General features: G+C 35.1%; 1 protein-coding gene across 2 annotated transcripts in view; it reads left to right on the top strand.

Annotated features, from left to right (window-relative positions):
• The window catches only part of asic1c (acid-sensing (proton-gated) ion channel 1c), a 97947-nt gene extending 81564 nt beyond the window's left edge, over positions 1–16383 (top strand). The window contains exons 2-12 of one of the 2 annotated variants that reach the window (XM_016237352.1): positions 2763–2913; positions 3742–3869; positions 7204–7354; positions 8458–8514; positions 8668–8821; positions 8948–9039; positions 9141–9220; positions 10307–10378; positions 12127–12179; positions 12354–12389; positions 15489–16383. In XM_016237352.1, the coding sequence (XP_016092838.1) occupies positions 2763–2913; positions 3742–3869; positions 7204–7354; positions 8458–8514; positions 8668–8821; positions 8948–9039; positions 9141–9220; positions 10307–10378; positions 12127–12179; positions 12354–12389; positions 15489–15567 (1053 nt within the window). In that variant the 3' untranslated portion in view covers positions 15568–16383. The remainder of the gene's footprint in view (positions 1–2762; positions 2914–3741; positions 3870–7203; positions 7355–8457; positions 8515–8667; positions 8822–8947; positions 9040–9140; positions 9221–10306; positions 10379–12126; positions 12180–12353; positions 12390–15488) is intronic. The other variant, XM_016237360.1, reaches the window with a different exon arrangement.
• The last annotated feature ends 1271 nt before the right edge of the window (positions 16384–17654 follow it).

Below are 17654 nucleotides of genomic sequence, written 5' to 3' on the forward strand. Positions count from 1 at the left end.
GTGTTTGTAAGGGTGTTGCTATGTGGTTGCTACAGTGTTCCGAGTAATTTTTAGAACGTGTTCTCTGTAGCCTAATGTGTTTGTATGCAGTTGCTAGGTTGTTGCTAGACAATTGCTAAGGTATTCTGATTAGTTTGTGTTTACATGTGATTGTTAAGGCCCGTTCACACCAAGAATGATAACTATAAAGATATTAGCGTCCACACCAGTGGACAATATCGTCTGTTTATTCTAAGCGCATGCTTGTCTGACACTTTAAATTCTGGAGCTTGTTATAGCAGGATGGATTCTGATTGGATGTCAATGTTTGTATCATACATCACCTGGGAAAAATCGGTCTGAAAGTGATTCCAACGATATCGTTTTTCTGTGCCTTTATCATTATAGCTGTGGTGTGGAATATGCTATTCTTTTATATTGAGAATGATTTTTAGAACTTTTTTAGATCGTTATCCTTGTAGATATCGTCCTTGCTGTGAACGGGCCTTTAGTCTGTTCTTTCGAATGAAAACTTATGAATGGCTTACTTATAGCAGTGGTTTTCAACTCCAGTCCTCGGGACCCACTGCTCTGCACATTTTGTATGTTTCTCTTATCTGACACACTCAGTTCAGTTCATGGATCTCTCTCATAATGAGCTGATGATCCGAATCAGGTGCGTTAAATAAGGGAGATATACAAAATGTGCAGAGCAGTGGGTCCTGATGACTGGAGTTGAGAACCACTGACTTACAGTAATCTGTACATAGAAGAACCTGCTTTAACACTGAATAAATGAATCGCATGTTCTTTCAGTACCGTCAGATGTTCTTTATCTTCAGCTGCCCTGTTTGCTCTTAATTATCCTGCTTTTATTCATCATTCTCCCGCTGAAACGCCTCAGAAGCCACAGGGATGAAGCAGGCAGAATGTAGCTGTAGTGTTTTGTGTGCTGTCGAGCTTGTTTCCTGAGCAGTGAGCGGGAGACAGTCCTTGTTGAAGCCCCAGAGCCTGAAGATCTCCCACTCATTAGTGTCACAGCGGGGTCAGGAAACCATGACTGGGCTCATCACTGTTGCCGCTGTTGATCACTGTCAAAACACTGCCAGGACCAGCAGATTCTAGCCAGCTATTATCTACAAAAGGATGAAGCCTGTTCTTTAAATTGCTGTCAGTTAATTGGATTTCCTTACAGTGAAAGTGTGTCGAAATCAACCGTAATGTCACTTTTTTTTTTCTTGCTTTGAATATGTGAGGAATTGTGATCAGCATGTCATCTAATTTGATTAGGGGTCAGAAAGAAGTCTCTTTCATGCTTACACCTGCATGTATTTGGTCATAAATACAGTAAAAATGGCCAAAAAAAATTAAATATTAAGTACAATTTAAAATGGCTTAATACAATTTAGTCATATCACTCGGCGGCCATCTTTGAAACGCCTATCGGGCATGCAAGTGCAACTCCTATCTCTTTGAATGGGGAAACATCAAATTCTCCAAAACTGTTCACTAAGCTTACGATTAAATTTCATGTTTGAAATCACCAAAGAAATCTGACAACAACCGTGTCATAAATGTTGTTACTTTTGCTCAAATTGCATTATAAAAAGCTTATTTTTCAGGCTAGATCAGCCAGTGCGCATGCGCAGTCCTAACGGCAGCACTAACTTTACCAATTAGCGATTGGCTCTTTCATTCAGAAGGCGGGGCTTCTTGCGATTGAGCGGCCATATTGAGCGTTGCATTTTTCCCCATTCAAAACTATTCGAGTGACACGTCTTGGGTATTCTATAGTCTTTGGTTTACTTTTAAAATAAAATAAAATGTGATGATGCTATTATATAAAAAAAAAAATATTAAAAAAAAAAGAGTATTAAATAAAAATGCACTTATTTTATAGTACACTTAAAAATACAATGCTAATATTTACATTTCAAGTTTTTCTTTCTTTGTTTTTTTTTTTTTATATGAATTTTCACAATTTTTAAACCAAAAATCAACAAGCGTTTATTTTGACGGGTTGCCGGCAAGTAACTATATGCGCTGTTGGTTTTAGCGCTGCCGAGTGTAGTGCGTCAGTGAATGTCACTGCTCTGCGTTTTGCTATGAAACCGACAGCGTAGCCTAGATATATGCCTTCAGTTCGAATGGAAATCTTATACAGTAGTACAGTTAGTCGATCTAAAACGGTGATTGTGTATTAATAGCGGTCAACCATGTCGGTACTGTATTTTTTATTTTGGTCGCGCATGTGCACCACTGGTTATCAATGTTGAAAACAGTTATGATTCTTCATATTTTTGTGGAAACCATGATCATTTTTTTTCCAGATTTCATTTGAAATAGAAATCTGTTTTTAAAGGGTTAGTTCACCGCAAAATGAAAATTCTGTCATTAATTACTCACCCTCATGTCATTCCAAACCCGTAAGACCTTCGGTCATCTTCAGAACACAACTGAAGATATTTTTGATGAAATCCGAGAGCTTTCTAACCCTCCCTTAGACAGCAACGCAACTCTAATGTTCCCAGGTCCAGAAACTTAGTAAGGACATCGGTAAAACAGTCCATGTGACATCAGTGGCGCACTTTTTGTGCGCGAAGAAAACAAAAATAACATCTACATTTATTTAACAATTCTTCTCCCCCGAGTTACGTCTTCCGCCATTTTGGAGAGTACCCAAGAACGTAATCAGCGTCGTTTACGCTTAGGGTAAAGTGTGCGTATGCGTTGTGATGCTCTCCGTTTTATATTGACTATTTTTATGGTTTGTCCACCCACAGATTTACACAAGATATGGGAAATGTTACACGTTCAACTCTGGTCTGGATGGAAACCCCTTGTTGACGACTTTAAAAGGCGGAACAGGAAATGGGCTGGAAATCATGCTGGATATTCAACAGGATGAGTACTTACCGGTTTGGGGTGACACAGGTGAGCAATATATTAAAAAAGACATCAGTGATGTGTTTCTCATCATTTATTTACTGTTGAAGACCCGTCATTTCATTCATATTACTAAAGTGTTTCTTCAGTGATCGTATCAATTTAAAAGTTTCAGACAGAAAGTTATGTAATATCCAAACCTGGTGTTTTAAATGACAACATGCATCATTCTAGGTTTGAAATGCTGCCACATTTTAAATAACATAACTAACTGTACAGGTTCCACAGCTGAATAATGTTCCAAAAGGTTATGTTTCAAAAAGAAAAGATACATCATATCTGAAGGAACTGATATGCAGCATTGCACATTAGCATAATTCACCCATAAGTGGTCGCCCCAAAATGATTTCACTTGTGGTAGATCATTTAGATGTGGAGATAACAAGGTTAGGTCTTTTTCTTGGTCGTTTTTTACCAAGTACACCTGCCCCATTACTGCTGCGTCAGACGCCTCGTTCATTTTCTGTGGCACGCTGCAATTTTTCAACATAATCATGCACAGAAACTAAATACGAAGCAGAAAGAGTAACGAATGTCCAAATGCAATTTAATCAACTGTAGATGACATGTGGTCAGTGTTCAGAATTGATGTACTTCTAAGCTTGGGAAGATTTTGTATTTATAATCTATTAATCTTGGACGTTTTAATGGCTCTAGAAGAGACTTTTTATATCCAGAGGCAGTGACGAAACATGTATTGGCATTCTGGATAAAGTAATTATAAAGTTTATTATAAAGTCATTATATTTATGCCTCGAGGCGGTAGACATCAAATCTCCCGCTCTGTAAATAATCTTGTTTAATGTCTCCCTGCAGACGAAACCTCGTACGAGGCGGGCATCAAAGTTCAGATCCACAGCCAGGACGAGCCGCCCTTCATAGATCAGCTGGGATTTGGTGTGGCCCCTGGTTTTCAAACTTTTGTGTCTTGTCAGCAACAACTGGTACCTAATGCTAAACATATCGCATTTATCAGCTGCCTTGCTTACTCCCCATCCACACCATCATCTCTTTAAACCTGGAGAAAACCAGACTTTTTTTGGTGCAGAACTAAGGAAGGTTTTACATACACTATCCTTCACAAGTTCGGGTTTAGAAAGATTGGTCATATTTGCACAAAAATATTAAGCACCGTTTTTAACATTTATGATCATAATAAATGTATGCAACCTGTATGTATACAAACTTCAATGTAGTAAAGTGACAGAGATATACTGGACAATGATAATTGCATTTTTTAAATGCTTTATTATGCATTAAAAAATTTATTTACAATTTTTTTTTTAATTTAGTTGAATTTGAAACATTTTTATTATTTAATTTTTTAGTTAAACAATATTCTTTTGTCTTATTTAAATACTTATTTAAACCATTTTTAGATACAAAATATTTATCTTATTTAAACAATGCAAAACACTTTTAAATATGTCTGTTAATTTGTGCATTTAAAAAGTAATTTATTTCAATTTTTTGTGAATTACAAGGTGCATTTAAAATGATTTATTAATTTACTTATTTGTTACATTTTAAATAAACATGTTTAAATTGAAAAACTACATTTTAAACACAAATTAAATAAACCGTTTTAGTTCAGTTTTAGTTTATTTTTAGTTCAATTGTAGTTATTTTAGTCATTTATCATATTTAAATACTTATTTAAAAATTTTTTAGTTGAAAATATTTGTATATTTAAATTTTAAATATTTCTGTGAATGTTTGCATTTAAAATGTGATTTATTTCTATTTTTATTTGTGAATTGCAAGTTGCATTCAAACTTTGTTTATTCATTTGTTTTATAAAGTTACGTTAAAAAAGGTTTAAATAAAAAATAGAATAGACTATTTAAAGCTGTTTCATTTCAACCAACTATGTTTTAAAACAAAATGAAATGTTGAACAATATTCATTCATCTTAAATGCTTATTTAAATATTGTAAAACAAATATTTAAAAGGAAAGCGTTATGTATTTATTTCCATTAAACGGATTCATTTATATTCATTTTTAGTGCTGCTCCTAGTCCTCCACTGTGTTTCTGTGATTAAGTTGATCATAGCCAGGCAAGCAGTGTTTATTTTTATGCATGGTTGTGTGCACTGAGGTCATGTGACTCCTCATGAGTATCTAATTCAGTTTCTAGGGAGCACTAATTGGCAGGAGGTCAGGAAAAGCGCTCGTTTACAGGCTTCAGTGGATCAAAGGCAAAAGCAGCTCTCACGGCCAAAATCAATACGTCTTCATTCATCGACCCTTAGCAATAGATCAATTAGCTGAAATAATCAAGTGCTAAAGGCAACTGCACGCTCCTGATCTTGCTTTCAATTTACTGACCTACGTTTTCTGCTTCCTCTTCATTTTTAGCTTCAAAGCACTCTGAATCCATCATAAACTCTATTACATGACGCTTTTTGCAGGCGACTTCAAAAAGTGACTTAATTTAATGGGAGGAATATCTTCTCTACTGGTGCCATTAGATATGCAAAATGATATTAAATTGAATAAGAAAAGCATAATATAATTTTAATGACTTAAGAAATGAGCAGCAATGTTGCTTCCAGTTACTGAGCCACTGCTAAGCCCCGCCTTACTGGCTAATCCTGCCTTAGCAACTGTTGCCGACCACAATTAGTCAAGCTTTCTAGTGGATCTGCATTTGCATCGTTTTACAGAAGTGATCCCAAAATGTGTAAAATAATAAATTTTTTATATTAAGTAAGGCCATTTCAGTGTTTATAATAACTTAAAGGGTTCATATGATGCGATTTCAAGTTTTCCTTTCTCTTTGGAGCGTTACAAGCTGATTGTGCATAGATAAGATCCCTGAAGTTGCAAAGACTAAAGTCTCAAAACCAAAGAGATATTCTTTATCAAAGTTAAGACTCTGCTACGCCCCCCTAAAACGGCTCGTTCTAACACGCCCCCACATATCTACCTCACTATGTGCAAATATTTGCATAATGCCACCCAAATGTGCACACAAAGAAAGAAGGCGTGGTTTCAGTAACCGCAGTTAGTGTTGAAGCAGCATGTCAGGGAGACGCTGTGTGTTTCTAGGCGAAAGCAAAAGCACTTTATTTGGCCTTCCGAAAGTAGATGCATTTAGGAATCTTTAAGATTACTTACAACAGAACAGCAATGCATTTTATGGACGACCGTTTCGTGAACCTAGGAGAGGAGGTCATTCTGACTTTGCTATGACAATCTGGCGCTTCTGAATCAGCTACTGTTTTGTTATTAGTTTAAGTATTTGCTATTGACTGTTCAAATGCGGAGTTTTGCGCATCGTGTGTGTGTGTGTGTGTGTGTGCGCGCGCGCGCGGTGTGTGAGAGAGAGAGAGAGCGAGCGCGAGAGAGAGAGAGGGGGTCACATCACAGTGGAGTCAGCTGTCTTAACCGTGGCTTGTGTACTGCCAACACATACCAGCTTCATTACTGTGTCTGTCACGCGACTCTGTTCCCCTTTCGGGCTCTCTCTTTACATTTATTTTGAAAGATGAAGCTCGCGATTATGGTAAGGGGTGTTACATTTCCGACGAGTGCTTGCGGTGTTCGGCCAATCACAATGCACTGGGTCAGCTGGCCAATCAGAGCAGACTGCGCTTGTCGGAAGGAGGGACTTTGTAGAAAACGAAGCGTTTGAGAGAGGCGGGGCATAGAGGACCTACAATAATGTACAGTATTTGAAAAATAATGTGTTTTTTGAACATTAAAGCATGTCAACATATTCTGTTACACCAAATACACCAAATAATGATCTTTAAAAAAGCATCATATGACCCCTTTAAGAGTGTAATCACAAATGAGGATTTTCCCTTGTCAAATGATTTATTCATTTAATGTTTAATTGTTTTATTTATCTATGTTTAAGTTTTAAAAGTGTATTTATTTTTTTACATTTAAAAAAGATTTATGTATTGTATCATTTAATTGAACTACTTTCCAAATGCAAATAAACTGTTTTAAATGTATAAAAATGAAATAGAATGAAATTAAATATATATTTATTTAGTTTATAAATTAATAAGTGATTCATTAAAAATGGCACACACATTAACTATATAAATATAATCAAATATAAATGATTTGATTTAGCAACAGTGACCAAGCAAAGGGTCAGTTCATATCTGTGGTTTTCTTCAGGTTTCACTGATTTTCCAGCATGTTCTTTCATGCTTTTCTAGACTGTGAACAGTGTGGGTTTCATTGTATTCCGCAGCTGGTTTGATTTGTTCTTGAACAGCTTTATCCTGCCTGTAATGAATGAAACTTGATGTTCTAGCTCCAGTATCTTCCTCCGCCATGGGGCGACTGCAGATCTGAACCGATGGACTCTGAATACTTCTCCACCTACAGCATCACGGGCTGTCGCATCGACTGTGAGACCCGCTACCTGCTAGAGAACTGCAACTGCAGAATGGTGCACATGCCAGGTGTGGAGGCAACACATTACTGGTCTTCCCATTAACTTGACTGCTTTAGCATTTAAACTGTAATCCACAGTAGAGTATGTTTTGAATATAGAGCAAAAATACTGCATGGACATTTTATTTCAGTGCCCATATTAACACATTTTTTTTATTTTCTTTGATACATTTTTGAATGTGCAGGTTGTGCAGAACAGTTTTTTTTTTATTCATAAAAACAGTCCTCATGCTTGCTTATTCACACTTACAGATTTTTGTTATCTGTTATTTTTATTAAATATCTCCACACATTTGCTTATTCACACCTACAGTATTTTATTCTCAATTGTACTTAAGTTTACATTTTTTTATTTGACAATTTTTTGGGGATGTGGAGTTTTATTTTATGGTCATTTATATTTTATTTATTTATGTTTTAAACAGGTCATTAGCAATCGGAAAGAATATATATTTTATTTTATTTTATCTCTCCATATGCTTGCTTACTCACACCTACAGTATTTTACTCTTGTATTTTACTTAACAGGTAATTGGCAATTGGAAAAATATTTTATTTTGTATTTTTTATATTTTTTTATTTTATTGTATTTTATTTTATTTATCTCTTTATTTTATTAAATATATCCACACATGTGCTTATTCACACCTACAGTATTTTATTCTCAATTGTTATTAGTTTTTTTTTTTTGGATGTGGAGTTTTATTTGATATTTTATTTTATTTTTTATATTTTAAACTGGTCATTAGCAATATATATATATATATATATATATATATATATATATATATATACACAGTATTTATATGTATATGTATATACTGTATATGTATATATATATATGTATATATATATATAATTTTTTTAATATATATATATATATTATGTTATTTTCTCTCCACACGCTTGCTTACTCTCACCTATTTATTTTCAGTATTTTATTCTCTGTAGTACTTAATTTTAACAGATTTTTAACAGTTTTTTTTCTTTGATAGTTATTTAGATGTGGAGATTTATTAACTGTTGTGTTTTCTTTTATTATTGTACTTCGCTGTACAGTTTATTAGCAGTTTGAACAATATTTTGTCTTTCTTTTTGCTTTCTATCACAGGCACCTCTACCGTCTGCACACCCGAACAGTACAAAGACTGTGCTGATCCAGCTTTAGGTAAGAGGACGTCAGGAGTGATTTGTGTATTTTTATAATAATATTTATTTCTATCACTACTAAGTAATGTGTAAAACCACGATTCTATGTGATTCATTCAAATATGCTTATTCAAATTTTTGTAATAATAATAAAAACAACAATCATTGACAGATTTTCTAGTGGAGAAGGACAATGATTACTGCGTTTGCGAGACGCCGTGCAACATGACTCGATACGGTAAAGAGCTGTCCATGGTGAAGATACCCAGCAAGGCTTCGGCCAAATATCTCGCCAAGAAGTTCAACAAAACTGAACAGTATATTGCGTAAGTTTACATTCACATTCAACTTAGTTACACACTGAATTTGATTTCATTTCTGCATTGGTTTTTTGTATTAATATCCTGGAAAACGTTTATCTGAACAGTCATGCATTGCGTTTCATCTTACAGGGACAACATATTGGTTCTGGATATCTTTTTTGAGGCTCTGAACTATGAGAAAATTGAACAAAAGAAAGCCTATGAAGTGGCTGGATTACTTGGTAAGTGTGCAGAAAATTCACAAATGCTACACCAATATGAAAAATCGAGTTGTCTTCTGCTTTAATATTTGACTTTTTATTATGTTTTTCTATTCTCTCAGGTGATATTGGTGGTCAGATGGGTCTGTTTATAGGAGCCAGTGTCTTGACCATATTGGAGATATTTGATTATTTGTATGAGGTGTGTTGCATTCTTGCTTGACTACTTCGTCATTTCTTTTCATGTGCTCATGGTTACAAATAATTTACTTATAGTATATTTAGGTTGGCTTGAGAAAGCCAACCTACTGATCTGCTATTTAAGCTTTTTCTTATTATTATTCTTATGAGACTAAATTTCTGAACGCTACTCCTCCTAGAGCTTTCAAGCTAGAACCACCAAACTCAGCCCAGCTCTTCAGACTGATCTTACTCGGGTTGCTATATCTTTTCAGACTGATCCGACTTATAGTTTTCATAAAACTGAAGATTAAATATCATAAAAATCATAAAACAATATGCTTAGTAACATGCTAGTCATGCTAGAAACATGCTAGTGACATGCTAGTAACTTGCTAATCATGCTAGCGACATGCTAGTTACTTGCTAATCATGCTAGCAACATGCTAGTATCATGCTAGAAACATGCTAACGACATGCGAGTAACTTGCTAATAATGCTAGCGAAATGCTAGTCACTTTCCTAATCATGCTAGAAACATGCCAGCGACAAGCTAGTAACTTGCTAATCATGCTAACAACATGCTAGTTACTTGCTAATCATGCTAGCAACATACTAGTAACATGCTAGTAACTTGCTAATCATGCTAGTGACATGCTAGTTACTTGCTAATCATGCTAGCAACATGCTAATCATGCTAGAAACATGCTAGTAACTTGCTAATCATGCTAGAAACATGCTAGTAACTTGCTAATCATGCTAGCGACATGCTAGTCACTTTCTAATCATGCTAGCAACATGCTAGGAGCATGCTTATAATGCTAGCAACATGGTAATCTTGTTAGCAAACATGTTAATCATGCTAGAAACATACTAGCGACATGCTAGTACATTGTTAATCATGCCAGCAATATGGTAGTAACAGGCTAATCATGCTAAAAACATGCTAATCATGCTAGAAACATGTTATCAACATCTATCAAAATGTCAAACTTCAGGCTTTTACAACTGCTTTAAACTTTGAGGCTAGGCTCTCTCAAGCCAACCTAAAGTTTGTCTTGACAAACTTTTTTTTTATCTAGTTTATAAATGTTGCACCATTTTGCAGGTTTTTAAGGACAAAGTGCTGGGACCATTTTTACGCAAGAGACGGCCACATCGGAGCGCTAGTGACAATCTGGTAATTGTGCTTCCTGTGTTGCTCTGCATGTGCAAAAAATGGTGTCATTGTGTTGAGTGACACAAAAATAAGTTCTGTGTTTTGTTGATATTTTTAGTATTTCTGTTTGTTTGGATTGCCCTCTTGAATGCTGCATGCATCTACTTGCCTTTTGTCTTTGGCTCAAATTCTGGGAAATGATTGATGAAGATGGCCTTACCACAAAAGACATCGTCTTATGTTTGAATATGGACAAAAATCAAAACCAGAAACGGGGAAGTTTTCGAAATGTTAAGTGTGTTCATCACCCTTCGCTCGTGACAAACCTTGTATCCGATTTAGATCAAATAAGCAGATGATCTGTGCTCTTCATTGAATAAATTAGGACTCATGTCACCTAATTAATACTCACAGCCCAGCTAATAATAAGGTTTATATATGTTTTCGCTCTGTCCTTCAGGTCATGCCTATGGCCTTGCATGGCTATACATTGGTTGACTTTTTATTTATTTCATATAAAAGAAGTGGAGTGTAAACAGAAAATTAGGGATGAGAAAGGAGGAATGGGATCGAGACACGCATCAGCAGCTCATACATACAGTATTTATTTAGCCCAGACTCAGCGCTTGTGATCTGTTAGTGAAGTAGTGTTCATTTTATTTATTTACTTCAAAATGTTTTATTTAGTTATAGTTAGAAAGTTAGAGGTTCTGGAACACCAAGAACATTCTGGGTTCAGGATTTCTTTTCCACCGCCTGGATTCTAACACTGATGAAAGGATAATATTTCATCCAAGAGGCTTTTTTCCCCTATGTTCAGATCAAAACGTTTTTACAAAAACATAAAAAATGTCATCATTTACTCATCTTCATATCATTCCAAACCTGTATGACTCTCTTTAATCCTTCCAAGTCACATAAATGATGTTCTGTGCTCTTTGGCATAAAGTGAAAGCATATAATCATTCAAGTCGAGCACTTCTACAGTAGGACTCTTATTATGGTGATTTTAGGTTGTTTTTTAAACTTGGCACAGCCGTGTTGATGTTGTATGATAAAGAGCTGTTGCAGAAGATGAGTAAATGATGACCGAATGTTCTTCTTTTTATATGAGCAAACTGCAATATGACAGAACACTTGAATAGTGTACCACAACATCAGCATCATTCCCCATTATTGTACCATATCATACCATAGCAGACAAAATCATGTACCCATTCCCAGCATGCACCAGGACATCACTGATCATACATTAGAATACACTGACGAGACTTTAGAATTGAGAGTGTGAAATTAGTCTGGGTAAGCTTGGTATTCAAAATGTTTACCACTGTAAAGTATGCTCATGATTTTGAAATCATAGTTCAGGTGCCGTTTTATTGTTTTATATTATTTTTTGAAGTTATCGTCATCCATTAAAATAACTTGATGAAACATTTAACTTTAGATAATTTACTCAAAATGCCTATTTTAGAGAAACAACATGATTTTAAACCGTTGGACCATTGCTTTTCAGCACGGTATTATTTTGTCATAAATCTGGTGATGGTCAATTCATTTTCAAATCAAAGAAATGAAAAAAATATCAAATATATTTTTGTAGAAACCTAATTACATATGTTTAAATATATTTAATTAGTAAATATATTTAAATATGTTTGTTTAATGAGGAATATTTAGTTTCATTTTTGCAGTGCAGTAAGTTGGAAGTGAATTGGCCTCAGCCTGGGTTTGGTCATCTTCATCTCTTTCCATCATGTTTATTCCAGGATTTCCCCGAGAATCCCACCAGCCCTGGTGTCACGCCTAACCATGTCCCCAGGTAGCGCCGCCATTAATAATATTCCAGAAGCATTTCACTGTCCTTCTTTAAAATCCTTGCATTATTCACGCCATATCGAGTCTCTTCCCTTCGTGACATTTAATGTCAGTAGTTCTAGACATGCACAAATGTCATTGTTACGCATTCTAAGATCCCTTTTTCAAAACCCTGTAGCTTTCCAGATGGAGATGATGTTTTGCAGAAGTCCAGGTAAAACGACACCCGTAGCTGTCTTTTGCTTTTATTCTCAGTCGTCTTTTCATTTCTGTTATCCTTCCAACGTTTTTTCTCTTTTTTTCCCCAAAAATGTTACTGTTTTACATCAAATATATATATTTTTGTATCTTAATTACACTACCGTTCAAAAGTCTGGGGTCAAAATAATAAATATCTGTCAAATATCAAAATAAAATATCAAAAGTAGTAAATTAAATTGGTTGAAAGTGACAGTAAAGGAATTTACATTGTTACAAATATATTTCTGTTTTCTTTAAATTTCTATTAATTAAAAAAAAAACAATTCTGAGCTCAAAATCCTCTCACAAAAAAAATGTGAAGCAGCACAACTGTTTTCAACATTAATAATAATAATAATAATAATACTAAGTGTTTCTTGAGCGGCAAATCAGCATATTAGAATGATTTCTGAAGGAACACTGAAGACTGTAGAAAATTCAGCTTTTCATTACAGAAATAAATTACATTTTACAATATATTCAAATAGAAAACAGTTATTTTAAATCTTAATAATATTACTGTTTTTACTGTATTTTTGATCAAATAAATGCATCCTTGGTGAGCATGAGACATCTTTTAAAAACATACAAATCCTACGAACTCCAAAACTTTTGAACAATAGTGTATATATGGTCTGCAACAACGATTAGCAAACCTCATCTCAACCTTAAAGAAAGAAAAAAAGAAGTGACAGTAAGTTTTTAAGTTAAGATTACTTAGTGGAAATATTTTCGTGTTACTGAATTTACTGAATTCACAGGCTTATGTTATTAACAACTGTAAACGCGTAAAGATATGGTCTGGAGACAGGGAGTGTTTGTAAGTTTTTGCCTGGTAGTCATAGGGGGACCATACGGGCCATTTTTACGGGACGCGTCCTTGCCAGGATTTCTATATTGCTTAAAATATCCAGGTTTTGGCTGTTTGCACTGTGCAGATCAATGGTTGTATGGCATTCACGAGAGCTACAGAGAGCAGAGCACACGGCACCTTATGCATTCCAATCACTCTCGCGGTACTTTGGTGTCATTCAATTATAGGTGCGCAGCGAACACGTTCTCTGTTGATCTCACGCGCCACGATTGGTCGATTATATACAATAGCTGCATGTTATTGGTCAAACTACTTTGAACGTTTTAGGCAATATAACAATCCTGGCCAGGACGTGTCCCGTATGAACGGCACCCTACTGGTAGATGATGAAATGATTCCCGCTGACAAAGACAAAGACTTCTGCTTCTGTTTTATGCATTATATAGTGCAGACACCAGGACATCATTATTATATGAGCAACTTGCTTTACTGTATGTCATAGGGGAAAGGTTTGTCTAAGTGAAAGGCCAAGATTTAGATAACATATATTTGGTTGAAGCTATTGTTGTGCTATTTGGAAGAATTTGATGATTTATGATAGACAGATGAATGTGGAAATGTGATGGAAAAGGACGTCTTTTACGAGAAAGTTCCCATTGATATGGCTCTTGCTGTGAATATGGCTCATTGCATGAATATTTAACATACCCACATGAAATACATTTGTGTCTAGTCACTATGTATCAGACTGTGATCCAAGAACTCATTTGAATATTTTAGTGATAAACAACGCAGTGTTATAGGATGATATAGGAAATGCTAAACGAAGAGGAGCCGAGCGTCCCAGAGCTGCAGCTTTATTGGTTTATTTCAGACAGAGCAATTATTTTCACCCAACGACACCTTTCATAAGTCTGTCTACAAGCTTCAGCTTATGAAATTTGAAAAATAAGCCTACTTGCCAGAGGAATTACTGCTGCTGTGTTTCTGTGTGAAACTGCTGTTTTTATCTTTTTTATCATATTATTTTTAGCAGTCGAAATACGGGGGCTTTTTAAAACATTTGCAGTCTCAATACAGATGAAACTCAGTTTTTAGCATATGTGATGCGCTGTTAATTACCACAAATGATTTCAGTTCATCCTTTGGTTCATGAAAACAAGCACAAATTACGTGCACAATGATGCAAAGTCTAAGCAAGACATTGCACCTGCATATAAACATTACAATTACACACATCGTTTTATTTATTTATATACAAACTGCATTTTACTTATCCAAAAAATACAAACTGTTTTATTTTGTTTTAATATAATTTTTTTTTAATCTGAAGACCTAGTATGTAAAATCGCTCACTAATGCTCAAATTTACAACTCATATAAATCACATTTTTATACATATTATAATTAATAGAAGTATTTGAACAAATATACAAGCTGCATTTCATTTTTATTTAATTTTATGTATATAGAGTGTACAAATATACAAGCTGCATTTATTTTTTTCTTTCATTTTTTTACATATACAGATATACAAGCTGCATTATTTTCTTGAATTTACTTTTTCTTGCTTTTACAAAGTGAAGAACTAGTAAAAAATTAAAATGTGCCAATGAACAGCACGGCACCTAAATATATAAATTCATACCTTAAAATACAGAAATTAGGAACTTATGTACAATATAACAAAATGTATTATAAAAATGAATTACAAACTTAGCTTATATATGAATGTATTAAATTTAATAGTGACTTTACTATAAATTCAAGGGGGAAGGTAAATCTGTAGTTTTATGCAGTTTGATCCAAATTTGAGCCTGAAAGGCTAAATGGCTTCCATTGTTTTATTGTGATGAGACCTGTGTTCAATAACATCACTAGATGCATCTCTTTGTGGTGTCATCACAGGTCTACATGCATTGAGTACACTGAATTGACGCTGAATTATTTCTATGCATCCTACTGAGTTGTGATTGCAAAGTTCGCTGGTAGATTTCCAGAGCTACAGAAACAAAACTAAGAAAACGTCTTCTTTCCCCACTCCCCTCCATCCATACCCATGATTTTTTCCTTCTTTTTATCCAACTTGCATTCTTCATTATTGATGTTCTGTTTTATTCACATCCCCTTGTTTATTTCACTCCCATTCTTACTTCCGTTGTTATTAATGGGTGTCACTGACATGAATTCATCTCAACCCTCATCTGATTTCCTCGTATCCCTCCCACCCCTCCAAATCTCCCGTTTCCTCTCTTTCAGAGCACATGCGACACACTCCGGAGTCACTCGGACAGTCTCGGATTCGCGCCGAACGTGCTACCTAGTCACCCGGCTATAGGCAACTTCGAGGAATTCGCTTGTTGATGACGCAGGCGACGGGACGGTTTAGGATACGACGGAAAACTGTGAAATATATATCGGACAGACTCCGAAAGAAGTGTAAGTCCACGAAAATGTACATGTTAAATAGTAAAAAAAAAAACACCTGAATAGAATCGATATATATCATAGATCATCAAGTACAAATAGGCAACACTTCCAAAACAAAACTCAGGTTTTATTAACATCACAGCCGCTCTTTGTTTGACTTTGTGGAAAATCCTGGTAGATTTCATGCCATTTCTTTTCGGACGATTTCAAACGTACAAATACTGTGACGGTATTTCACCCGAGAGAGTATTTTTTCCTCTGTGCTTTTCTGAATCCTGTACGAACACTGTGGGCCTAATTTGATCAAGCCGCCTTAAACGAATCTGAAAAATAAAGCATTTTAATATTGCACAAAAATTGTTATAGAAACAGTCGGTTTGGCCAAGGTTTAACTCTATTTTGGCACTTTTTTTTGTACAATAATCGTGTGAGCTTTAACCGCGGTTTGACTGAATTCAGCCCTGCGATAGTACTCGAAAATATGTAATCATTCCGAATGTTTGTCTCTGTTCATATTTTGTGTATATAAGTGCAATAATATGTTAATGAATACCGTATATTACCTTCAAGTCTTAATTATTAGCTGTCAGGTAAACAGAAGGAACCAGATGCTTTCAGTACAACCTGAGTTACCAGCAATCATGCCGTTTTATTTCGACATGCTGATGTTACTCTATTTATTTTGACTTCCATCCACTACACTCTAAAAAATGCTGGGTTAAATAGGGACAAACCCAGCAATGGGGTTGTTTTGGCCCAGCGGTTGGGTTACTACCCAGAAATTTGGGTTAAACATTTAACCCAACCGCTGGGTCAAAACAACTCAATTGCTGGGTTGTATTTAACTCAGCATTTTTCAGAGTGTAGGCAGCGATGAGATGGGATGTTATTGAGTACTATTTAGATTTATGAATGACACATTTCATGTGTAAAGCTTCACTTATCCAATCCCACATGTGAATCCATTCATCAGATTGTTTCCTCCAGGAGCTAATTCATTACCTTAAGTGGCAAAGACTGTATGCGATGTGTTGATGTGAAAATCAAATCATCAGTCGCTGAAAAGCTCTTGACGAGTTACATGCTCATATTAAATATAATGAGCATTAAAAATAGATCCCAGTTCCACATTCACTAGAAAATATTAAATTATTTTAGATGATACAGTTTCAAAACTTGACATATTACTCAAATGCTTCGATTTTATTCTTTCATGTTTTGGGGGTCAACCTAGAAGTTACAGGTGTCTTCCTTTTCTTGCATGAACTGCTCATGTTCAAATATAGCCCAAAAAGTATCTGGACACTAGGAAGCAATAGCTCACCCAAAATGAAAATTTGCTGAGGATTTCCTCACCCTCAGGCCATCCAAGATATAGATGAGTTTGTTTCTTCAGTGGAACAGATTTGGAGAAATGTAGCATTCCATCACTTGCTCACCAATGGATCCTCTGCAGTGAATGGGTGCCGTCAGAATGAGAGTCCAAACAGCTGATAAACCACTCCAGTCCATCAATTAACATCTTGAGAAGCGAAAAGCTGCTGTGTGTTTGCAAGAAACCAATTCATCATTAAAACGGTTTATAACTTCATACTGTTGCTTCAGGCTAAAATACTTGTCCATAATAACTCTTCCTGCATTATGGATTATGGACTGGTATTTTAGCTGGAAAACATTTTTTTTGATTACTTGTGGATTATTGTGATGTTTATAAATCAGCTGTTTGAACTCATTCTGACGGCACCCATTCACCGCAGAGTATCCATTGCTGAGCAAGTGATATAATGCTACATTTCTCCAAATCTGTTCCAATGAAACAAACTCATCTACATCTTGGATGGCAAATTTTCATTTTTGGTAGAACTATTCCTATAAAAATGTCTGAATGTCATCGCATTAGATAAAAATGATCAAACCAAGTGTCATTTATTTTAAAGAAACATAGCACAAGCACACTTTCAAAGCGAAACAGTCACAAAATGAAGTTGTTAGGTG

The sequence above is a fragment of the Sinocyclocheilus grahami genome, unplaced genomic scaffold, assembly GCF_001515645.1.
Source record: "Sinocyclocheilus grahami isolate Dianchi unplaced genomic scaffold, SAMN03320097.WGS_v1.1 scaffold19.1, whole genome shotgun sequence".
Classification (NCBI taxonomy): domain Eukaryota; kingdom Metazoa; phylum Chordata; class Actinopteri; order Cypriniformes; family Cyprinidae; genus Sinocyclocheilus; species Sinocyclocheilus grahami.